This window comes from Borostomias antarcticus, assembly GCF_949987555.1.
Source record: "Borostomias antarcticus genome assembly, chromosome: 8".
NCBI classification, from domain to species: Eukaryota; Metazoa; Chordata; class Actinopteri; order Stomiiformes; family Stomiidae; genus Borostomias; species Borostomias antarcticus.
The window spans coordinates 25,041,669-25,067,905 of record NC_140241.1 but is presented as its reverse complement, the minus strand read 5'-3'; the positions used below and the strand labels follow the sequence as shown (position 1 = coordinate 25,067,905).

General features: G+C 50.0%; 1 protein-coding gene across 1 annotated transcript in view; it reads left to right on the top strand.

Moving 5' to 3' along the window:
* The window catches only part of arhgef28a (Rho guanine nucleotide exchange factor (GEF) 28a), a gene marked incomplete at both ends in the record, with an annotated part of 63,535 nt that extends 37,498 nt beyond the window's left edge, over positions 1–26,037 (top strand). The window contains 12 exons of the mRNA XM_084442554.1: positions 13,269–13,394; positions 13,579–13,696; positions 13,849–14,103; positions 14,236–14,312; positions 14,989–15,167; positions 15,295–15,386; positions 15,531–15,716; positions 16,252–16,499; positions 17,400–17,447; positions 18,523–19,065; positions 21,202–21,499; positions 25,862–26,037. Of these exons, the coding sequence (XP_084298680.1) occupies positions 13,269–13,394; positions 13,579–13,696; positions 13,849–14,103; positions 14,236–14,312; positions 14,989–15,167; positions 15,295–15,386; positions 15,531–15,716; positions 16,252–16,499; positions 17,400–17,447; positions 18,523–19,065; positions 21,202–21,499; positions 25,862–26,037 (2,346 nt within the window). The remainder of the gene's footprint in view (positions 1–13,268; positions 13,395–13,578; positions 13,697–13,848; positions 14,104–14,235; positions 14,313–14,988; positions 15,168–15,294; positions 15,387–15,530; positions 15,717–16,251; positions 16,500–17,399; positions 17,448–18,522; positions 19,066–21,201; positions 21,500–25,861) is intronic.
* Between the last annotated feature and the right edge of the window lie 200 nt (positions 26,038–26,237).

Genomic DNA, 26,237 nt, shown 5'->3' with positions numbered 1-26,237 from the left:
ATGTCTCACAGCTTTCGGCAAAAAATATCACGACTGCAGCAAAAAATCATATTTGGGGTTTAATTTCCCAATCAGTCAGTGCCATTTGTGTGTGTAAACGCGGAAGACTGCAAACGGAGGTGGAATGATTTAAAAAGACGAACAAAGGAAAAATTGTAATTTTATGTTATGCAAGTTGCAGCACGATGATCTGGCATACTTTTGGGGGAGTGTATAACATTGCCCCACCGGTACGATCTAGGCATCTAAACGACTTTTCAGGATTCCAAATGTGCACTCAATCACACCGCGCGTCCTGATGTGAGCGCAGTTGTACGCCGCCTCTCCAACGTTGGAAGGATTACGCACGGGAGTCATCATCCATGGCTGAAGATGATACCTGCCGTCACCTATGATACAAAAGCAAAATATTTTCAAGACCATTCAAATAAAAAAAATATTGTGTAGGCTATGTTTTTATTTATTTATTTATACCTATATCGGCCCCCAGCCGTTCAATAAACAGCTATAGGGAATGCGCAGTTTCGCGTATAGACTATTATACGCACAGTTTCGTGCTATGTAGGCTATTATATTCATTGGGGGAGCTTGGACTCGCTGGGGACGGGTGGAGAGACGCATAGTCAACTGAGCCTCCCCAGACGCGACTTCATCCTCCAGTTGGCTGAAGAGCTGCGCGCTCTGGTGTCCAAACAGTTACCGCGGTGGTTCTAGTGTTAAATCAAAAAGTGACCTTCTTCTAAATATTCTCTCACGAACAACATGCCTGGCATTGCGATGCCTTCCCCTCGCAACAATCACTGCTGCCATGATCATCGGACAGGCTGGCCGCGACACACCCCTTGCGCTTAAATACCACCACGTTTCTGAAAACGGTATTAATTTCACTTTAACTGCGTGAGGCAATTTGCGCCGATGTTTGTGAATTGGGCGGGTTTTGCAATAATGTTCATTTGCATAGAAAGGGGAACATTCTCCGCCCATATTACCTAATTTAAATATGAGCTAATAACACCGGCGCAGAGCAACGCAATGACGAACGCAACGCAGTTAACACCGTATTTCACCCTTTGCGAGGGCTTTGTGAATAGCAAACATAATTTTTGACTTATTTGCACAGGCTTTGCGTCAGGAAAAGCTGCGCAATCCTTTAGTGAATTCGCCCCAATGTGTCTTTCCACTGTTATGCTGACGATGTCCAACTGTACCTCCCCCTGAAATTGAACTGTAAGGATTCCTTTAAGCCTGTAACATCTGCGCTAAATGACATCAAGACCTGGATGGACTTAAACTTCCTTAGTCTGAATGATGGGAAGACCGAGGTTATTTTGTTTGGTCATAAAGACAGCCATGTTAGCAACCTAGGGCCCCTCGCTGCCAAGAATCGCTCTTTTATTAAAAGTCTTGGTGTCACTTTTGATACTGGTTTTAATTTTGAGCGACAAATTGGCTCTGTGGTTAAAGGCTCTTTTTTCCAGCTGAGGCTCTTATCCAAAGTGAAACCGTACCTCTCTCTTAAGGACCTGGAGACAGTCATCCATGCTTTTATTTCTTCAAGATTGGACTACTGTAATGCCTTGTATGTGGGCCTTGACCAGCGGTCACTGAGGCGCCTGCAATTGGTCCAGAATGCTGCTGCACGCCTCCTGACTGGAACCAAGAAGCGGGACCACATCACACCGGTGCTGGCCTCCCTCCACTGGCTTCCTGTTCGCTTCAGGATTGATTTTAAAATCTTAATGTTTATTTTTAAGGCTCTACATGGTTTGGCCCCCCACTATCTGGCTGAACTGATTCAAGTTCGTGCGACATCTAGAACCCTGAGGTCCTCCTCCGAGACTCTTTTAATAGTCCCTAGATCGAGACTTAAGACCAAGGGTGACCGAGCTTTTGCGGTGGCTGGCCCAAAGCTCTGGAACAGCCTCCCTCCACACATTAGACACGCACAGAACCTAGGGCTCTTTAAGTCTCAGCTTAAAACGCACTTGTTTTCACTGGCTTTTGAAGCCTGATAGCCTACATCCCCTGTCCTGTTTTGTGTCCTGTCCTTTTATTGTTCTGTGATTATGTGCACTTTATTCTGTTTTTTGTTTTAGTTTATTTTATATATTGTACAGCACTTTGGTGCAACTTCGGTTGATTTTAAACGTGCTTTATAAATAAAGTTGACCTTGACCTTGACCTTGGTATTGTGTACTCTAGCTACAGTACAGTAGCTAAACTGATTATATTCAAAGAGGCTGCAGTTCGGTTGTTTTGATTAAGTAAAGAAGAGTCTTCTTTATAAAAGTGCAGTTTGATATTTGAAATTTGGTTGAAAAAAATGATTTATGAAAATAAAATAATCAAAATCAAGAAAATAAAAACAGAGAATGTTAATTTACACACAGTTGTTCTTGGCTGTAAGGGGTGTTAATGGGATGTCACAAAACTACAGTAGCAACGATTAGCCGATCAATTAATGCCAGCTTTGTCAAACCTACATTTAGCTGCTTATAAGCAGCAGCAGTGATGTACAGTATGTCAGCAGCTGTGCTTGATTTAACTTCCTTAATGTTTTGCCCATGAGCTGGTAGGGTTTTGGAATGCTCAGAACAAACAGAAACAAACAGTGAATGCATTATGATGTCATACAATATAGATTCATTATGATGTCATACAATATAGATTCATTTTGGAATTCCATTGCACCCTGGGAACATTCTGAAGGACTCACAACTTAACAAGCTCTCCAGTATGAGGCCACTTCTTTTTTTAGCAGTACCTACACAATGGATTTTCAAAAACTCAAGTTGATCATTACAGTGGCTCTGCTAATAGCATCCGCAATGCGCAAGCCTCCAGACCTCGAGAATGTTCTGAACAGCCTTATAGGCCTGCCAGCTGTCGTGACTGGACAGTTTTCTGCCACCCTGGACTGCTTCAGCCTACAGTTAGCAAACATCTCATTCTCTGACGACGTAAGCAGTGCAACCAAGATGGCGACAACAGCACAAAACAACCAGCTACAACCACAAGATGCTCTCGAGACCCTCTGCCAACCTGAGACTCTCAAACAACCTGAGACCCTCAGCCAACCTGAGACCCTCAGACAAACTGAGACCTTCAGCCAACCTGAGACCCTCAGCCAACCTGAGACCCTCAAACAAACTGAGACCCTCAAACAACCTGAGACCCTCAGCCAACCTGAGACCCTCAGACAAACTGAGACCTTCAGCCAACCTGAGACCTTCAGCCAACCTGAGACCCTCAAACCTGAGACCCTCAAACCTGAGACCCTCACCCAACCTGAGACCCTCACCGAACCTGAGACCCTCAAACCTGAGACCCTCAGACAAACTGAGACCCTCACCGAACCTGAGACCCTCAAACTTGAGACCCTCAAACAACCTGAGACCCTCACCGAACCTGAGACCCTCAAACCTGAGACCCTCAGACAAACTGAGACCCTCACCCAACCTGAGACCCTCAGCCAACCTGAGACCCTCAAACCTGAGACCCTCACCGAACCTGAGACCCTCAAACCTGAGACCCTCAAACCTGAGACCCTCACCCAACCTGAGACCCTCAAACCTGAGACCCTCAGCCAACCTGAGACCCTCAAACATGAGACCCTCACCGAACTTGAGACCCTCAAACCTGAGACCCTCAAACCTGAGACCCTCACCCAACCTGAGACCCTCAAACAAACTGAGACCCTCACCCAACCTGAGACCCTCAGACAAACTGAGACCCTCAACCCTGAAGATGTGAACACCCTGTCTGGCTTAAGAATAAGAAGAAGAACAAGAGTCAGACTCCAGAACAGTGAAATGAGTGCTGGGACCTCTTGGAATCTCATTCTGTGTCTGGCACTGTGGACCAGTGCTGTGGTGCTGGAACTCTGCACAGTGCTGGAACTCTGGCCTGCAAAGATGCTGTTAGGGTTCACCAGAGCCCTGTCGTGGCGGAGTGGTCCTATCAGAAGGAAGAACAAGAAGATGTCCAAGGTAGGCATGGTATTACGCAATGGCGATCGTAAGGAAACATGAGGCGCAGGTTAAGCAACGGTGTACTTGCCAAGTGTTTATGCTCTGTTTTTTTTTCTTCCTTAGCGAATGAGGAACGCAATGAAGGAGGAGAGTAGGAAGGCAGCCGTTCTCGAAGAGGCTGATCGCTCTTCCTCTGCCCTGCTGATCCTCCGGGAGCCCAGCCTCAGCTGCCGTCGCCGTGGGGGCAGGGGGAAGGGCTACCGGCGTCGATAATTGCCACTATTGGCTGCTATGAAGGAGGAATTTAAATAAACCTTCAGCTTTTGCAATTAACATATTGTGTATTTTATTATGGTTTTATGCTATTAAGGATTGAATCAATGAGCAGAGACTATAAATTGTTCAAATTTTTTTTTTTGCCATATTATGCAACAGTTGCTTATCAGCTCCCAAGTTCCTGACTAAACAATATAACATAAATGTGAATAATATTAACCGAGACCTCAAAGTAAAGCCTACATGAATATGAGTAATATCCAGGGACGTTCTGCAGTGCAGATAACACCGCTCTGAGAGCAGCAGTGGTGTTTTGTTTTCACACGCACACACAAACACACACACAAACACACACACACACACACACACACACACACACACACACACACACACACACACACACTCCCGTTTTCTTTCTGTGACGACCTCTCTTTTATCACATAGTTTTATGTTTGAGCCATCCTGGCTCTCTCATCCCCAGTCCTCTTCATCCCCTCCCTCCCTCTCTCTCTGCGCTGGCTACGCGCATGTCTCGCCCGTCCGATGGCGAGGGGGCGATGGCGGCGTGAGAGAGAGCCCATCTCAAACAGAGGGTGTCCTCTCTGATCACGGTCCCCCCCCCGTCTCATCCCCCAGCCCTGTCTCATCCCAGCCCTGTCTCATCCCACCCCAGCCCTGTCTCATCCCAGCCCTGTCTCATCCCCCAACCCTGTCTCATCCCAGCCCTGTCTCATCCCACCCCAGCCCTGTCTCATCCCCCAGCCCTGTCTCATCCCCGAGCCCTGTCTCATCCCCCAACCCTGTCTCATCCCAGCCCTGTCTCATCCCACCCCAGCCCTGTCTCATCCCCCAGCCCTGTCTCATCCCCCAACCCTGTCTCATCCCCCAGCCCTGTCTCATCCCAGCCCTGTCTCATCCCAGCCCTGTCTCATCCCAGCCCTGTCTCATCCCCCAACCCTCTCATCCCAGCCCTGTCTCATCCCAGCCGTCTCATCCCCCAACCCTGTCTCATCCCAGCCGTCTCATCCCCCAACCCTGTCTCATCCCAGCCCTGTCTCATCCCAGCCCTGTCTCATCCCACCCCAGCCCTGTCTCATCCCCCAGCCCTGTTCAGCTCTCACACACACACGCCCACATACACACAGACACTCACTCACTCACTCACACACACACACACACACACACACACACACACACACACACACACACACACACACACACACACACACACACACTTTCACTGCTTAACTTGACTTGCTTTTTGTCTCATCTCATACCCTGTACTGTATGATAAAACCAAGCCCCTAGGTCAGTCTGTGAGGTCAAGTAGGCTTGGGGGTGTGTTTTAGAATTTTGGAGAATCCTGGCCTATGAGCCCACTGCTCATTCATAGCGGATGGTCATTTGAAACTGGATAAACAACGATGTGTTATGCGTTTGTTTACAGCTCAAAATATTGATTATTGTTCACAGCGTATGGATGTCTCTCAATATCCTTACTGCCGTGCTCCCAAGTTTTTTCCCCCGAAGTGTGTCCTCTGGACAACAAACTTAGACTGTGAGTGCGGGACATGCAAATAAAACATGCAGAATGTCCCATGCAAGCAAGAGGGCATCTCAGATGATCAAAGGTTACTAAAGTATCTACTGTACAGTAGCTAAGCTGGCAGAGTCAAGAAACAAGCTGAACACTAGATGACTACAGTAGGTATTGTGTACTCTAGCTACAGTACAGTAGCTAAACTGATTATATTCAAAGAGGCTGCAGTTCGGTTGTTTTGATTAAGTAAAGAAGAGTCTTCTTTATAAAACTGCAGTTTGATATTTGAAATTTGGTTAAAAAAAATGATTTATGAAAATAAAATAATCAAAATCAAGAAAATAAAAACAGAGAATGTTAATTTACACACAGTTGTTCTTGGCTGTAAGGGGTGTTAATGGGATGTCACAAAACTACAGTAGCAACGATTAGCCGATCAATTAATGCCAGCTTTGTCAAACCTACATTTAGCTGCTTATAAGCAGCAGCAGTGATGTACAGTATGTCAGCAGCTGTGCTTGATTTAACTTCCGTAATGTTTTGCCCATGAGCTGGTAGGGTTTTGGAATGCTCAGAACAAACAGAAACAAACAGTGAATGCATTATGATGTCATACAATATAGATTCATTATGATGTCATACAATATAGATTCATTTTGGAATTCCATTGCACCCTGGGAACATTCTGAAGGATTCACAACTTAACAAGCTCTCCAGTATGAGGCCACTTCTTTTTTTAGCAGTACCTACACAATGGATTTTCAGAAACTCAAGTTGATCATTACAGTGGCTCTGCTAATAGCATCCGCAATGCGCAAGCCTCCAGACCTCGAGAATGTTCTGAACAGCCTTATAGGCCTGCCAGCTGTCGTGACTGGACAGTTTTCTGCCACCCTGGACTGCTTCAGCCTACAGTTACCAAACATCTCATTCTCTGACGACGTAAGCAGTGCAACCAAGATGGCGACAACAGCACCAAACAACCAGCTACAACCACAAGATGCTCTCGAGACCCTCTGCCAACCTGAGACTCTCAAACAACCTGAGACCCTCAGCCAACCTGAGACCCTCAGACAAACTGAGACCTTCAGCCAACCTGAGACCCAAAGCCAACCTGAGACCCTCAGACAAACTGAGACCTTCAGCCAACCTGAGACCCTCAGCCAACCTGAGACCCTCAAACAACCTGAGACCTTCAGCCAACCTGAGACCTTCAGCCAACCTGAGACCCTCAAACCTGAGACCCTCACCCAACCTGAGACCCTCACCGAACCTGAGACCCTCAAACCTGAGACCCTCAGACAAACTGAGACCCTCACCGAACCTGAGACCCTCAAACCTGAGACCCTCAAACAACCTGAGACCCTCAGACAAACTGAGACCTTCACCGAACCTGAGACCCTCAAACCTGAGACCCTCAGACAAACTGAGACCCTCACCCAACCTGAGACCCTCAAACCTGAGACCCTCAGCCAACCTGAGACCCTCAAACATGAGACCCTCACCGAACCTGAGACCCTCAAACCTGAGACCCTCAAACCTGAGACCCTCACCGAACCTGAGACCCTCAAACCTGAGACCCTCAGACAAACTGAGACCCTCACCCAACCTGAGACCCTCAAACCTGAGACCCTCAGCCAACCTGAGACCCTCAAACATGAGACCCTCACCGAACCTGAGACCCTCAAACCTGAGACCCTCAAACCTGAGACCCTCACCGAACCTGAGACCCTCAAACCTGAGACCCTCAGACAAACTGAGACCCTCACCCAACCTGAGACCCTCAAACCTGAGACCCTCAGCCAACCTGAGACCCTCAAACATGAGACCCTCACCGAACCTGAGACCCTCAAACCTGAGACCCTCAAACCTGAGACCCTCACCCAACCTGAGACCCTCAAACAAACTGAGACCCTCACCCAACCTGAGACCCTCAGACAAACTGAGACCCTCAACCCTGAAGATGTGAACACCCTGTCTGGCTTAAGAATAAGAATAAGAACAAGAGTCAGACTCCAGAACAGTGAAATGAGTGCTGGGACCTCTTGGAATCTCATTCTGTGTCTGGCACTGTGGACCAGTGCTGTGGTGCTGGAACTCTGCACAGTGCTGGAACTCTGGCCTGCAAAGATGCTGTTAGGGTTCACCAGAGCCCTGTCGTGGCGGAGTGGTCCTATCAGAAGGAAGAACAAGAAGATGTCCAAGGTAGGCATGGTATTACGCAATGGCGATCGTAAGGGAACATGAGGGGCAGGTTAAGCAACGGTGTACTTGCCAAGTGTTTATGCTGTTTTTTTTTCTTCCTTAGCGAATGAGGAACGTAATAAAGGAGGAGAGTAGGAAGGCAGCCATTCTCGAAGAGGCTGATCGCTCTTCCTCTGCCCTGCTGATCCTCCGGGAGCCCAGCCTCAGCTGCCGTCGCCGTGGGGGCAGGGGGAAAGGCTACCGGCGTCGATAATTGTCACCATTGGCTGCTATGAAGGAGAGATTTAAATAAACCTTCAGCTTTTGCAATTAACATATTGTGTATTTTATTATGGTTTTATGCTATTAAGGATTGAATCAATGAGCAGAGACTAGAAATAGTTTGATTTTATTTTTTTTGCCATATTATGCAACAGTTGCTTATCAGCTCCCAAGTTCCTGACTAAACAATATAACATAAATGTGAATAATATTAACCGAGACCTCAAAGTAAAGCCTACATGAATATGAGTAATATCCAGGGACGTTCTGCAGTGCAGATAACACCGCTCTGAGAGCAGCAGTGGTGTTTTGTTTTCACACACACACACACACACACACTCACACACACACACACACACACACACACACACTCCCGTTTTCTTTCTGTGACGACCTCTCTTTTATCACATAGTTTTATGTTTGAGCCATCCTGGCTCTCTCATCCCCAGTCCTCTTCATCCCCTCCCTCTCTCTCTCTCTGCGCTGGCTACGCGCATGTCTCGCCCGTCCGATGGCGAGGGGGCGATGGCGGCGTGAGAGAGAGCCCATCTCAAACAGAGGGTGTCCTCTCTGATCACGGTCCCCCCCCCCGTCTCATCCCCCAGCCCTGTCTCATCCCCCAGCCCTGTCTCATCCCAGCCCTGTCTCATCCCCCAGCCCTGTCTCATCCCAGCCCTGTCTCATCCCAACCCAGCCCTGTCTCATCCCAGCCCTGTCTCATCCCCCAACCCTGTCTCATCCCAGCCCTGTCTCATCCCACCCCAGCCCTGTCTCATCCCCCAGCCCTGTCTCATCCCACCCCAGCCCTGTCTCATCCCCGAGCCCTGTCTCATCCCCCAACCCTGTCTCATCCCAGCCCTGTCTCATCCCACCCCAGCCCTGTCTCATCCCCCAGCCCTGTCTCATCCCAGCCCTGTCTCATCCCACCCCAGCCCTGTCTCATCCCCCAGCCCTGTCACATCCCCCAGCCCTGTCTCATCCCAGCCCTGTCTCATCCCCCAGCCCTGTCTCATCCCCCAGCCCTGTCACATCCCCCAGCCCTGTCTCATCCCAGCCCTGTCTCATCCCCCAGCCCTGTCTCATCCCCCAGCCCTGTCTCCTCCCAGCCCTGTCTCATCCCACCCCAGCCCTGTCTCATCCCCCAGCCCTGTCTCATCCCCCAACCCTGTCTCATCCCCCAGCCCTGTCTCATCCCAGCCCTGTCTCATCCCAGCCCTGTCTCATCCCCCAACCCTGTCTCATCCCAGCCCTGTCTCATCCCAGCCGTCTCATCCCCCAACCCTGTCTCATCCCAGCCCTGTCTCATCCCAGCCCTGTCTCATCCCACCCCAGCCCTGTCTCATCCCCCAGCCCTGTTCAGCTCTCACACACACACACCCACATACACACAGACACTCACTCACTCAGACGCACACACACACACACACACACACACACACACACACACACACTTGCACTGTTTAACTTGACTTGCTTTTTGTCTCATCTCATACCCTGTACTGTATGATAAAACCAAGCCCCTAGGTCAGTCTGTGAGGTCAAGTAGGCTTGGTGGTGTGTTTTAGAGTTTTGGAGAATCCTGACCTATGAGCCCACTGCTCATTCATAGCGGATGGTCATATGAAACTGGATAAACAACAATGTGTTATGCGTTCGTTTACAGCTCAAAATATTGATTATTGTTGACAGCGTATGGATGTCTCTCAATATCCTTACTGCCGTGCTCCCAAGCTCTTGAGTTTTTGTCCCCGAAGTGTGTCCTCTGGACAACAAACTTAGACTGTGAGTGCGGGACATGCAAATAAAACATGCAGAATGTCCCATGCAAGCAAGAGGGCATCTCAAATTATCAAAGGTTACTAAAGTATCTACTGTACAGTAGCTAAGCTGGCAGAGTCAAGAAACAAGCTGAACACTAGATGACTACAGTAGGTATTGTGTACTCTAGCTACAGTACAGTAGCTAAACTGATTATATTTAAAGAGGCTGCAGTTCGGTTGTTTTGATTAAGTAAAGAAGAGTCTTCTTTATAAAACTGCAGTTTGATATTTGAAATTTGGTTGAAAAAAATGATTTATGAAAATAAAATAATCAAAATCAAGAAAATAAAAACAGAGAATGTTAATTTACACACAGTTGTTCTTGGCTGTAAGGGGTGTTAATGGGATGTCACAAAACTACAGTAGCAACGATTAGCCGATCAATTAATGCCAGCTTTGTCAAACCTACATTTAGCTGCTTATAAGCAGCAGCAGCAGTGATGTACAGTATGTCAGCAGCTGTGCTTGATTTAACTTCCTTAATGTTTTGCCCATGAGCTGGTAGGGTTTTGGAATGCTCAGAACAAACAGAAACAAACAGTGAATGCATTATGATGTCATACAATATAGATTCATTATGATGCATTATGATGTCATACAATATAGATTCATTTTGGAATTCCATTGCACCCTGGGAACATTCTGAAGGACTCACAACTTAACAAGCTCTCCAGTATGAGGCCACTTCTTTTTTTAGCAGTACCTACACAATGGATTTTCAAAAACTCAAGTTGATCATTACAGTGGCTCTGCTAATAGCATCCGCAATGCGCAAGCCTCCAGACCTCGAGAATGTTCTGAACAGCCTTATAGGCCTGCCAGCTGTGTTGACTGGACAGTTTTCTGCCACCCTGGACTGCTTCAGCCTACAGTTACCAAACATCTCATTCTCTGACGACGTAAGCAGTGCAACCAAGATGGCGACAACAGCACCAAACAACCAGCTACAACTACAAGATGCTCTCGAGACCCTCTGCCAACCTGAGACTCTCAAACAACCTGAGACCCTCAGCCAACCTGAGACCCTCAGACAAACTGAGACCTTCAGCCAACCTGAGACCTTCAGCCAACCTGAGACCCTCAAACAACCTGAGACCCTCAGCCAACCTGAGACCTTCAGCCAACCTGAGACCCTCAGCCAACCTGAGACCTTCAGCCAACCTGAGACCCTCAAACCTGAGACCCTCAAACCTGAGACCCTCAAACCTGAGACCCTCAGACAAACTGAGACCCTCACCGAACCTGAGACCCTCAAACCTGAGACCCTCAAACAACCTGAGACCCTCAAACCTGAGACCCTCACCGAACCTGAGACCCTCAAACCTGAGACCCTCAAACTTGAGACCCTCACCCAACCTGAGACCCTCAAACCTGAGACCCTCAGCCAACCTGAGACCCTCAAACATGAGACCCTCACCGAACCTGAGACCCTCAAACTTGGGCCCCTCACCGAACCTGAGACCCTCAAACCTGAGACCCTCAAACCTGAGACCCTCACCCAACCTGAGTCCCTCAAACAAACTGAGACCCTCACCCAACCTGAGACCCTCAGACAAACTGAGACCCTCAACCCTGAAGATGTGAACACCCTGTCTGGCTTATTAAGAATAAGAAGAAGAACAAGAGTCAGACTCCAGAACAGTGAAATGAGTGCTGGGACCTCTTGGAATCTTATTCTGTGTCTGTCACTGTGGACCAGTGCTGTGGTGCTGGAACTCTGCACAGTGCTGGAACTCTGGCCTGCAAAGATGCTGTTAGGGTTCACCAGAGCCCTGTCGTGGCGGAGTGGTCCTATCAGAAGGAAGAACAAGAAGATGTCCAAGGTAGGCATGGTATTACGCAATGGCGATCGTAAGGGAACATGAGGGGCAGGTTAAGCAACGGTGTACTTGCCAAGTGTTTATGCTGGTTTTTTTTCTTCCTTAGCGAATGAGGAACGCAATAAAGGAGGAGAGTAGGAAGGCAGCCGTTCTCGAAGAGGCTGATCGCTCTTCCTCTGCCCTGCTGATCCTCCGGGAGCCCAGCCTCAGCTGCCGTCGCCGTGGGGGCAGGGGGAAGGGCTACCGGCGTCGATAATTGCCACCATTGGCTGCTATGAAGGAGAGATTTAAATAAACCTTCAGCTTTTGCAATTAACATATTGTGTATTTTATTATGGTTTTATGCTATTAAGGATTGAATCAATGAGCAGAGACTAGAAATAGTTCGATTTTTTTTTTGGGGCCATATTATGAAACAGTTGCTTATCAGCTCCCAAGTTCCTGACTAAACAATATAACATAAATGTGAATAATATTAACCGAGACCTCAAAGTAAAGCCTACATGAATATGAGTAATATGTCAGATCCAGGGACGTTCTGCAGTACAGATAACACCGCTCTGAGAGCAGCACTGGTGTTTTGTCTTTCACACACACACACACACACACACACACACACACACACACACACACACACACACACACACACACACACACACTCCCGTTTTCTTTCTGTGACGACCTCTCTTTTATCACATAGTTTTATGTTTGAGCCATCCTGGCTCTCTCATCCCCAGTCCTCTTCATCCCCTCCCTCTCTCTCTCTCTGCGCTGGCTACGCGCATGTCTCGCCCGTCCGAAGGCGGCGTCTGATCTCAAACAGAGGGTGTCCCCAAAGTATACCACAAAGTACTGCACAAAGTATACCACAGAGTACCCCAAAGTATATCACAAAAGTACCTCAAAGCACCCAAAAGTATACTGCAAAGTATCATAAGACACATATATGTATACCACAAGTACCACAAAGTATGCCAAAATATACCACAAAGTACCCTAACAGCAGTATTCATTCGCTTTTTTAGATTATTACATTATCAGTCAAGTATTACGTTACCAGTTTTGAAAAAAAAGACCCACCTGATAATGTAATAACTTCACCAATAATGTAATAAGGTATTACATTATCAGAAAAATGGTATTACATTATCAGTCAGGAAATGTTATTACATTATTGGTTAAGTTATTACATTATCAGGTTTTATTACATTTTCGATTGAGTTAAGTCAAACTTACATTACATTATCAGGCGTTATTACATTATCAGTTAATTATTACATTATCGGGTGCTACAGACCCACCTCTACATATTCCAGAGGGAAGAAAAAACTAAACTGGACTAACAGATGAATATCGTTCTTCTCCTCGGGTGCAGTTTTCGGAAGAGAACGCCGAGAGGATGAAGCAGGTGTACGGGGAGTTCTGCAGCCATCACAATGAGGCCGTCAGCTTCTTCAAAGAGCTGCAGCAGCACAACAAACGCTTCCAGCACTTCATCAAGGTGTCTATCTCACCTAGAACACTTTCCATGTCACTTAGAACCTTCTAGAACTCGGGTCAGCCGATTCTAAACAGATGTGTACTGTATATATTCGGATTGCAGCAATCCACTTTGTAATCATGTGACTAATGATTGTTGTGATTTTGATTGATTGATTAATTGAGTGATTGTATATCTTTGCCAGCAACAAAGTAACAACTCTTTAGTGAGGAGGAGAGAAATCCCAGAATGCATTCTGTTGGTGACTCAGCGGATCACCAAGTACCCAGTGCTGCTGGAGAGGATACGGCAGTACACCCAGGGTTAGTCTGCCTCCCCGCGGCCTGCTGTCTGCCTCTCTGCACAGATAAAGACAGCTCCTTTCCTGCTTGATTAAAAGCATATTGCATATATGTATGTCAGGGGCTGTCATGTGTTTCTGATGTCTCTCTCTCTCTCTCTCTCTCTCTCTCAGAGGGTACGGAGGAGCACGCTAACTTGTCGCGATCGCTGGCCCTGGTGCGGCAGGTGATCGCGGCGGTCGACCTGCGGGTCAGCGAGTACGAGCAGTGCCAGAGGCTGCAGGAGGTGCTCAACAGGATGGAGAGCCGCAGCGCGGGCAAGCTGAAGAACGGACACGCCTTCCGCAAGCAGGACGTGCTGGCGTCCGGGCGCACTCTCCGACACCAGGGCCTGCTGTTGTGGAAGACCGCCACCGGGAGACTTAAAGGTACACACACACACGTGCACACACACACGACACACATACGTACACACGCTCGCTCTGAACTCGTGTTGAACATGACCGATCTAACAGCTGATATTAAATGGGACGATGCTGTCCTTGCTCTCCACTCTGCAGACGTCCTGGCGCTCCTGCTCACGGACATCCTCATCTTCCTGCAGGAGAAAGACCAGAAGTACATCTTTGCTGCTGTGGTGAGTCAGTCCCATCAGAACCACGTCTACCGTTCAGTTTAGATCGTTTTATAAACTCTATTCAATTCAAAGGGCTTTATTGGCACGGGAAACATACGTTTACATTGCTAAAGCAAACATAACAAAAAGTCACAAGAATGTTAAAATATAAATGTAAATAGGTGAACTGAGTTAATAAGTAAGTGTAATATTTAGAGATGTGTTTAAATGATAACTTTGAAGTTTGTACGTACAGTGTGTACAGTATATCTCGATCTTGAATATGTCCAGTGATCAGTGCGGGGTGCAGGGATACTGATTGACTGTCCATTGGATAACTTTTTTCCATCACAACTGCTGACAGATCTTGCTGCTGTGTTCGCGCATCGCTGTATTTCCCATGTTTATTGTCATCAGTCAAGCTTTCAAAATCTTTTCGGGTGTTTGTGATCTGGTACGGAAGGCAGGTAGTTAAAAAGCGAAGCTCGGCTGCCACCTCTTGTGTGCAGACTCACTAACAATGATGCATGAACACTAACAGCTGGTACTTTTATAGTATAATGATTTATTATATGCTGTTCGTCTACTCATCAACATATGTATTACCCCCCCAAAAAAAATCCTGAAAATGAACTAAATAAACAAACACTTTGGACACTTAAAATGGACGCTGTCCTGTCCCGTCTTGTCCCTCCAGGACCAGAAGCCTCCGGTGATCTCGCTGCAGAAGCTGATCGTGCGGGAGGTGGCCAACGAGGAGCGAGGCATGTTCCTGATCAGCGCCTCGGCGGCGGGGCCGGAGATGTACGAGGTCCACGCCTCCTCCAAGGACGAACGCAACGCCTGGATGAGGCTCATCAGGGAGGCCGTGGAGAGGTCAGGAGTGTGTGTGTGTGTGTGTGTGTGTGTGTGTGTGTGTGTGTGTGTGTGTGTGTGTGTGTGTGTCGTAGACGGTATTGGTCAGTGTTTTGAGCGTATGCTTCCCGTCTGTCTGCGTGGTCAGCTGTCCGGAGGAAGAGGAGGAGACCACCAGCGAGTCGGAGGAGGAGAGACGCGCTGCTGAAGCCCGCGTCCAGAAGATCAACAAAGTCCAGGGTCAGAATCAGCGCTACGACAGCGCGCACCATTGCCCGTTTACAATGTACCTTAAACCGCTTTTTTAAACCTTGTTTTCTATCATGAAGTCAAGTCATTTTATTTGTGTGTGTGTGTGTGTGTGTGTGTGTGTGGATGCTCCAGAGATTCTGAGCAGTCAGGACCAGCAGATCTGCTCCAGTCTGGAGGAGAAGCTGCAGATTTACGCTCAGCTCTCCGTCCTCGGGGGCAGGAGGGTGGAGCCTCACCCTCAGCCCCGCCTCCTGGTGCAGCCACACCCGGAGGAGGTGCCCCAGGCCGCCGTGCTGCTGACCGCAGCGCTCCGAGAGGGTGAGACGCAACACACACACACACACACACACATGCAAAACACACACATACACGCACACACCCACACAAACGCGTACACACGACTTTGCATACACACACGTACTCACACGAGGGTTGAAAAATTCCAGGAATATTCAAAGTTAGAACCTTTCCATGGGAATTAATGGGAATATTGTATATAGGAATTAATGCGAATTTGGTTGTTGATTTTGGTGTTTTGTCATAAGCAGACAGACATTCATGAAAAGGTTAGGGTCAATTGGCTACCAAATTGTGTGAAAAATAAAATCCCAAAAGAAAACTTTTACACAAAGAAGGGCAACATTTCCAAAATTCCCAAGCTTAGCTTCCATGGTAAATGAATTCCCGTAAAATACCCGCACACGCACAAACACATACACACACACACACACACACACACACACACACACACACACACACACACACACACACACACACACACACACACACACACACACACACACACACACACACACAGTCTCTCACTGATCCCCTCTGTGCTTCTGTCCCCCAGCTGAGAACCTACGGGCCACTCTGACCTCCAGGACCTGCTCCCCCTCCAGCCCTGTCAGGGAAGCCCAGGCGGAGCCCCTGTCCCCGGGCAGCAGCAGCACCCCGACACCCCTGGAGCTCTCCCCAGACCCGGAGCCCTCACCAGCGGAGCCTGAGGCCAGGGAGGGGGACTGGACGGCCCCCGAAGACCTCCTCCTGCAGTCCCTGACCCAGCTCCAGACATCCGACCCCAGCAACATCAACATCAAGGTACAAACAGCTGACTGCCATGGAGACTGGTACATCTCTATATCAATTTATCTGTACTTTATCTTACCTGTTGTATTGATTTAAAGTAATTCAAAACGCTTATCTGTTCTTGATTGACCTTGCCTGGGAGAATGGAATCAACGGGCTGTTGTGGGCAAAACGTCAAGCCCCGTTCTCCTAATAACACGCTTATTTGAAATGATTTCAGATACAAATTTAAGCCAGAAGTGAGAGATAGATCATTGACCTTGGCAGACTGGAGGGTAATGGTGTCGTCAGCAACTGTCTGGTCTCTCACAGTGAAGCACGGTTCTCACCCTGGCAGTATCGCCATCGCTTGCTGTGAATAATTCAGAGCAGTCTGTCAGAATTACATTTCAGTCTTAACGCCTTGAATTATTGACGGCCTCGTAATGAGGTGGAGAGTCCATTAGGGCCACGCCATTAAAAATGGATGCAGAGAATTATATCCCAATTTCCATGGCAGGTTTGTGCTGTCGTCGGCAGCTCTCTGTGCCCCGTCAGGCGAACGGCTGTTTAGCGTGCGCTGTGGGATGTAGGGACGTCGTCAGGCCTCTAGGTGGTGCTGTTGTTACACAGATAAACCGACTCCTGCTTGGAAACGGGCTCTTTCGGGGGAAGAGAGCCTCATTACTGTAGAAGTAGCTTTCTCTGCTGATTTCATCAGAAGAAGAGCCCTGTAGTCAGAAATTGATTTCAACTCCTTCTCCTCATTCTTAAACAGGAATTTTCTAGCATTTCCCCCCCCCCAGGTAATGTCTTTTACAATAAAGCCATGAGGTCATGTGAAATCATAAAGCCTTTACTAGTTCTGTTTGTCATTTGTGTGTGTGTGCGTGTGTCGGTGTGTGTGTGTGTGTTTGTTTGTTTCAATAACAGGTTGCTCAGAGTGTCCAAAGCCTGACCCAGTTACTGTACAGCCTGCAGGTAAGCCTAACACATCACTGTGCAGTGACTCACAACAGGATACAATTATATCTATTTCCATCCCCACTCACACACACACACACGCATGTACACACACACACACACCTACCTTCCTCATCTCCCCATTGTCAGCCATCATGGGTTCTCAGGTGCTCATTTAAATTCCTAGCGCTCCAACCCACTCAGTTCTCAGCAGGAACAAACGCATCCTGTTTTAGTGCCACACTCAAGGTTGCTGCAGATGAAGGCTGTGTGTGTGTGTGTGTGTGTGTGTGCGTGTGTGTGTGGCTGTCTGCCTGCGCCACAGCTTCTGTAAACAGAAATCCGACAATCACAGAGATTGTGTGAACCAACCAAGTGTAAGCTGCTGGAGAGAGGAACCCAATTATCCTGCTCTTAGTGGGAGACTGAGGAGGTGTTTCTCACCTGCTGCGCATGTGGCTGTCGTTTGATATAGATCGGGACACAATTCTGGCTGTATGCGCGCATACTGTATGTGTGTGTTTGCATGTGTGTGTGTGTGTGTGTGTGTGTGTCTGTATGTGTGGGTGTCACCACACCACATTTTCAGTGACCCAATTTCATATAAAAAAAAAACAACCCACCCACCTCCTCTCCATTGTCTCTGCCACAAGTGCGCAGCTGATTCCGATGACAGATGTGTGCGGTGTGTGCGTGTGTATGTGTGAGTGTGTGTGTGTGCGTGTGTGTGTCTGCGTGGGAGTGATGTGCTTGTTTGTCTGCATGAACAGGTGCTGTAGGTTTGCTTTGTCTCAACACACTGACAGAGCCACAGTATTAGCCTAGCATATGTGCAGCAGACGTTGAGGTTGAACACACAATCATTTAACTCTCTCTACCTGTAAGCTGTGCCTCCGGTGAGCAGCACACAGTCAGAGATGGTTGAACCACAGTATTTGCATCACCCCTGTCTGACTCTGCCCTAGACCTGGAACCAAATTCGAATATTTGCAAATAATGTCAGATTACTTCGGGTGCACTTGATTTGTGATGCAAGGGTCCGGAAAGTGCAAACCGGGAGATAAATCCAATGCGCCTCGAACCCTCTTCCCAGGCGGCGGTGACCATCCAGGACAGCTGCTTCGAGGTCCAGAGGCTCCTCCTCCGCGAGGGCGACCGACCCTCCTCCCCGCGGAGCCCCTGGCGGGCGGCGGCGGCGTGGCGGCCACGCCCCCCCCTGCCGCCCTCGGCGCCGGGCCACGGTGCCCTGCAGGAGCGGGAGAAGCAGCGCGACCTGGAGAAGCGACGGGAAGAGGCGGCAGCGGCGGCGCGGCTGCAGGGCCGCCTCCGGCAGGATCGGCAGCGCTGGGAGCGCGAGTGCAGAGCGCGCCAGAGCCAGCAGGGGGAGCAGGAGAGCCGGCTGGAGGAGCGCGAGCGCCTCTGCCGCCTGGAGGGCGAGAGGCTGCGGCGGGACCGCGATGCGCTGCGCGAGCAGCTGGACGAGTACCAGCGGAGCCTGGAGCGGCTGCGTGAGGGCCAGCGCGGCGTGGAGCGCGAACGCCGCCACCTCGACGCCCAGCAGGGCCTGCTGAGGGGATGTCGCCACGGCCGGCAGAGGAGCCTGCCCGTCATGGTCATCCCGCTGGACGGACAGCAGGTGTGTGTGTGTGTGTCGGGTGGGGAGGGGGGCACCGTGCACGTGTATGTTTACGCGGTCGCGATTGGGGGGCCCATGCGCCGTACGACGGAGCTGACGTGACGCTGTCTTCACCTCGGGCTGATTTCATTCACGAGAGAGTGAGTGAAACCTGCTGTGAGTGGAGAGTGTGTGTGTATGTGTGTGTGTGTGTGTGTGTGTGTGCGTGCGCATGCGTGCGTGCGTGTGTGTGGACCGGTGTGGACCAAGGCCATAATAAACCACGGTGTGTGCCCATTAATGAGAAAGCCCCCTCTCTCTCGCAGACAAAGTGCGGCTCGGAGCCCGGGCTACGGTGGCCCACTCAGTCACACAGAGCAGCCGTTGATATATGACCCGCGATAATGGGAGCAATTTCGGCGTCATCCGTCTTGGCGCTGCGCAGCTCCCCTCGCCAATAAACAACTTCATGATTGATGATAATTAAACCGCCGCAAATAAAAGCTCACGCAAAATAATTAAAACCAGGGGCGAGCGAGGGGCCTCTGAAACCAATCCATCGTCCCCAAAAGGACTTTAATTATTCACATCGACACTTTGTTTGGGGGAAACGGGCACGGTGAAATATCCCCGCGCAGCCGAGAGGGGGGAGAGAGGGATGGAGGGATAGATGGATGGAGGGATGGAGGGAGGATAAAGAGAGCAGTGTTCCTCTCGTCCGCCGCCACTCCCAGCAGCTCGCGCCGGGGCTCTGTGGTCATGGCGTCGACGGGGGGAAATGAACACAGCGGCGCCTCTGGCCCCCAGGCCTCCCGTGTGGCGCGCAGGCTCTGTGTTGTGAAGCTGCAGCAGGTGTGTGTGTGTGTGTGTGTGTGTGCATAAGTCTCAGAGTTGATTCGTTTTAGGTGTCCGGTTCTACTGCCCTATGATGACCTCTACTCTGGTCAAAGCGTGGAGCTGGCTTTGTTTCTCCTGCCCTCTCCTGATGACGTTTTTCCTTTTAATGGCGACCAGGGTGGAATTAGCAGTGCCTCGCCGAAGGGACATTGGGAGTGTGCGTGTGTGTGTGTGTGGTGCCACCAGTCAATCTTAGTGCTTTCGTGCTAAGGTGTAGACATTAGGAGAGTGTGTGTGTGTGCGTGTGTGTGTGTGTGTGTGTGTGTGTGTGCGTGCGTGCGTGTTGTGTGTGTGGTTTCAGCAGTCAGTCGTGCTTCCCTGATAAGGTTTAGCCAGAGGCAAGAGGTCAGGGGGTCAGACAGGTATCGAATAACACACACAGCTGCTCTCTGTCTCTCTCTCTCCATCTTTCTTTCGTTCTCTCTCTCCCTCTTCATCTTTCTCCCTTGCTCACTCTCTCTCTCTTTCAACATCTCTCTCTCTCAGTGTCTCTCCATCTCTCTCTTTCTCTTTGTCTCTCACAGTATCTCTCTGTCTCTCTCCAGTCCCGTCTAATTAGCAGGCTTGTGTGAGAGTAGCGCAGGTCAGTTAACGTACTGTAGAGCTCTGTGAAGCCACCTGGCCAGCCAGGCTGGGGAAGATGATGACTCACCAGGCTGCACTTAGCTAGACCAGGCTAGGCCAGGCTGGACCAGGTTAGACCAGGCTGAACCAGGCTGGACCAGGTTAGACCAGGCTTGACCAGGCTGGACCAGGCTAGACCAGGCTGGACCAGGTTAGACCAGGCTAGATCAGGCCTTACCAGGCTGGACCAGGCTAGACCAGGTTAGACCAGGCTAGACCAGGCTAGACCAGGTTAGACCAGGCTGGACCGGCTAGACCAGGCTGGACCAGGCCATGCTGGACAGAGGCAGGGTGCGTCATATTTAACCACTCCCCCAACAACATACAGTAAACTGCTGTGCTCTCTTGTCTTTAAACTGAGGAACACAAGCTGTTGTAGGGGCTATCACGAGATGAGGTGATAAAGTCCTGAGCGTTGAATGATGCTACTCATTAAACAATCCCTGAGTTATTTCACGGATCCATCGTTAAAACATTATTGCGAGCCATCCATCTAGTCGATGCCGCGGTCCCAAACTCATCATCGCCCTGGCCGCGGCTCGACTGCGGGCTCATGTTCCTTCTCTCTCAACGCCCTCCCCTCGTTTATACTACGGTGGCGTCTGTTTGCTCCCGCAGGTCTCCCTCGCGGCCCAGCCCGGTGGCCATCTTGACGACGGCTCGGTGTTTGTCAACGAGGCGGCGTTCGCCGGCGCCGTGCTCAACAACCGCCACCTCCACCTCCAGCAGCAGCAGCAGCAGAGGGGCTACGCGGACAACGCCAGCGCCCACAACAGCCTCAACAGCCTGCTGGCGCGCTCCGGCCACAGGCAGCCCCCCCCGGCCAAAACCTGCCAGCTCCAGCCCCACGCAGACCCCCAGAGCTGGGCTGGGGGGGCGGGGTACTTCTACACACCCGCAGGGGGGCCAGGGTCTGAGCTCGCACACAGTAACGGTAAGACATGCATATTTCATGAGTAGTATTTACAGTGGTACTGAGACTTCTATCTCCATAAAACTGGCTCAGTAAAGCCCCGTTCATCTTTTGTATAGTCACGGTTGTAAAGGGTGTTTACACCTCTGCCTGTAAAAGGTGTTTAAACCTCCGCTGGGTTGATGTGTTTGTAGTGGAGCTATGCCACAGAACGTGATGATGGAGAGTGATGAGGTATATATTCTTTTTTTTACAGTTCGACTCCACTCTCGGTCCCTTTCTCTCTCTTTTTTTCCCTCTCTCTCTCTCTCTTTTCCTCTCTCTCTCTCTCTTTCCCTCTCTCTCTCGCTCGCTCTCTTTCTGATAAAACAACACATGACATCATGGTACCTGCGAGAATGTAAACACAACCTCTGCCCCCTCCCCTCTCTCTCTCTCTCTCTCTCTCTCTCTCTCTCTCTCACACACACACACACACACACACGCACATCCCCTCCCTCTCAAGGCTGGCCCTGTTTCATCGGCGAGGCCTTGCTTGTCCTTTTATCCCAGTTAATCAGTGTATTGTGACAAAGCAACGCCACCCCCCCCCTCCCTTCTGTCCATCCCTCCGCCCACCCCTCCGTCCACTCCTCCCAGCCGCCATCCACCCTGGCCCTCCACGCCGAGGTGAAGAAAATCAATGGTTTCTCTATCTATCGACCGGCGGGGTGGACAACAGAGTGTGAATCACAGCTCACGGGCGATGGCTGACTGATTGGAACATTGATCGCGAAAATCTTTACAAAACTCATTACAGCGCGACTTGTCATCGCGGGAGAGCAGAAGAGAGGGAGGGGAGGGAGGGAGGGAGCGATAAGGGGCGTGGAATGAGAGATGTACACACATATTAATCTGTTCTTCACTGGCCAGGTGTCAGCCTGTTCTGGGCATCTCTCATACCGCTCGGCCTGGCCTTCCTCCAATCATGTCTAGGCAGCCTGGCTTTCCTCCAATCACGACCAGGCTCTCATCTCTTATCCATTTGTCGTTACAGTGCACTAGGACTGATAAAACACTAAGAGCGATGACGATGAAGAATTCCAATGTACCTGTACATGTACTGTACAAATAAACTTACTAAAGTACGTTATTCTACTGTAATTCCCTCCTTGCTGGGGCCCTGGCGTCTGCCATTAGAGCTTGTCCAGAAAGCTGCAGCTCACCTGGTGTTCAACCCAAGTTCTCCCATCATGCAACAGCCTTCTCCATTCTCTACACTGGCTCCCAGTAGCAGCTCAAGTTCCAGTTTAAAACTCTGGTACTAGCCTACAGGGCAATGAAAGGATCAGCTCCCTCCTACCTCCCGGCCATGGTCAAGCCCTACACTCCCTCCCGACCACTACGCTCTCTGCTACCTCGTGACGATTGGTTGCCCTGTCGCTCTGAGGCCCCTACGGTCGATCGGCCAGGTCATGGCTCTTCTCTGTCCTGGTGGAACGAACTGTCCACTGACGGACAGCAGACTCAAAACTCGCCTCTTCAAGAAGTACTACCCTGACCCTTCCTCGAAAATGCTAGCTTTGTCACGTGATGTTTTGATCTGAACCATTGTATATGATCATAAGTAACCTTAAAACAGGGCTAAACATGCATTTTCCCTTTACTACTCCTTTAAGCACCTATTGTATTTCTATCTTGCTGCTTTTGCACCTTGACCTTAGCACTAGTTTACTCTCTAAGTCATCCATACTCCCCTATCCCCCATTCATACTCTCCTATCCCCCATCCATACTCCCCTACCCCCCATCCATACTCCCCTATCCCCCATCCATACTCCCCTATCCCCAATTCATACTCCCCTATCCCCCATCCATTCTCCCCTATCCCCCATCCATACTCCCCTATCCCCCATCCATACTCCCCTATCCCCCATCCATACTCCCCTAACCCCCATCCATACTCCCCTATCCCCCAAATATACTCCCCTACCCCCCATCCATACTCCCCTACCCCCCATTCATACTCCCCTATCCCCCATCCATACTCCCCTACCCCCCATTCATACTCCCCTATCCCCCATCCATACTCCCCTATCCCCCATCCATACTCCCCTATCCCCCATCCATACTCCCCTATCCCCCATTCATACTCCCCTACCCCCCATCCATACTCCCCTATCCCCCATCCATACTCCCCTATCCCCCATCCATACTCCCCTACCCCCCATTCATACTCCCCTATCCCCCATCCATACTCCCCTATCCCCCATCCATACTCCCCTATCCCCCATTCATACTCCCCTATCCCCCATCCATACTCCCCTACCCCCCATTCATACTCCCCTATCCCCCATCCATACTCCCCTATCCCCCATCCATACTCCCCTATCATCCATCCATACTCCCCTATCCCCCATCCATACTCCCCTATCCCCCATCCATACTCCCCTAACCCCCATTCATACTCATCTATCCCCCATCCATACTCCCATATCCCCCATCCATACTCCCCTATCCCCCATCCATACTCCCCTATCCCCCATCCATACTCCCCTATCCCCCATCCATACTCCCCTATCCCCCATTCATACTCCCCTATCCCCCATCCATACTCCCCTATCCCCCATCCATACTCCCCTAACCCCCATTCATACTCATCTATCCCCCATCCATACTCCCCTAACCCCCATTCATACTCATCTATCCCCCATCCATACTCCCATATCCCCCATCCATACTCCCCTATCCCCCATCCATACTCCCCTATCCCCCATCCATACTCCCCTAACCCCCATTCATACTCATCTATCCCCCATCCATAGTCATCTATACATCTCCCATATCCCTCAACCATACCTGTATTATTCCTCTATACTTAATAGTACCGTACAGTCCTGTTCAGCAGGGTTTTCACACTCAGTGTAACGGTTATTCCATGTTTTAGCCTTCATTGTTGTAGGTGATGGATGTGGCGCTGACATGAATACTACTGCTATTCATCCAGGAGACCAATGTATCATCTTTAGAAAAGAAAGAAATGAAAAAGAATGAAGGCTCTCTTTCAAATGAAAATCCTCCTCCGTCATTCGTACCCAGAAATGATTCTTTTTCAGACTGTGTACTGCATGTGAGGAATTGTGGAAACACACACACACACACACACACACGACACACACGCACACATACACACACACACACACACACACACGGGCGCAGACCCTTTGGCAATGCATTTCCATAATATGTTCCCGCGCAGAGATAATAGAAAAACGTTTCGCGTTTCCAGACGCGAATTTTGATGAGATGAATCCAATCAGATTGTCCTCTGTAGAAAATGTGAAAATACAAATGAATGCTCCACCTACCTGCGGAGAAGAGAAAAAGGGACAAAGTTATGTTGATCAGAACTGAAATTCACGCACCGAGTAACCGCCTAGCTCAGAATGAACAGCGGTATTCTTTCTTGCAGTGACACTTGATTCATTTCAATGATTATTTCCCCCGTGAACGCTTTATACACACTAGCAGTGGTGTTATTCGTTATATGTAGGCTATTCTTCTGAAACGTCCTCTGTCACTTTTTGGCTGAAGGTCGTCCCAAGCAGAGACTCCACGGAGCGAGCGGGTGATTGACCGAGCGCTTTGCGCGGTGGTGAGGTAGCACGCCGTCGTCCCATCTGTCACAGGCCGCTCCGAGGCCGGACCGAGAGCTCAGATGCTAACGGCGCTAGCTGGGCCGCGGCTAACAAAGGTCGGCTAATGTGGCTCACGCAGACACATTCCAGCCGCGGGGCCACAACGGGCCGATTTACACAGCGAACTATCTATTACCACGGGGGCCATGACAGCACACCTGCCCTGATGGCGGACAACGCCCGCCCCCGGGCAAACGCACGCGCGCATGCACACACACACATGCACACACACTCTGTTTCCCAGGCCCCCTGCCCTAACGCTTCAAGGCCAAGGCCATGCACCTGTCCGGAGCCCCCCCCCTTCCCTCAACTCCTCTTTGTGAAGGCCAGGCCTGGGTGGGCAGCTGTCACAGTATCCTAATAATGATGATGACAATGACAATGACAACAGTGACTCTTTCAAGAGAAGCAGAGATGACGGATGTCCAGAAACCTTGCCTGTGTGGGTAGAACAGCAGAGTGTGTGCCCCCGCACCCAAACACACACACACGCACACACACACACACACACACATACACACACACACACACACCTTTTTCTCTGTATCTGAATAGCATCTCTGAAAAGTACAGTACCTTTTGTTCCGCTTGTCTCTCTGTTCTGTTGTGGTGGGTTTACTGTAACAGTGTCTTGGTTTCTGTTTGTTGATTTTTGCTGCAACGACCACCTGTCTGTCTGTGTCCCCCTCGTCTGTTCCTCCTTCCAGACCCGAGCGCGCGCGGACACGCCAAGGAGGCCTGGTCGTCAACAGTAACGGGGGCGGGACCGTTTCCGGGAGCCCCGTCCCACGGTGGCGACGCCCAGCTGGACCTCACCTCTCTGGTCTCCTTGGAAACGGAGAGCGGGGAGGAAGGCGGAGAGGAGAACATCGTCTACCTCTGACCGCGGAGACGGACCAGCGACCAGAGAGGAAGCCCTGTGGCCTCAGGGTCATAGGTCAAATCACATCCGAGAGCCGTTAAACCGTCCCTGGTGGGCGGGTCACCGGACTGGACACACTTTGAATCTGTCGGGAAGAAAGTGTCTGGGTTCCTGTGGTCATCATCACCTGCTCTGCTCTCCTCTTTCAATACCACTCCGAT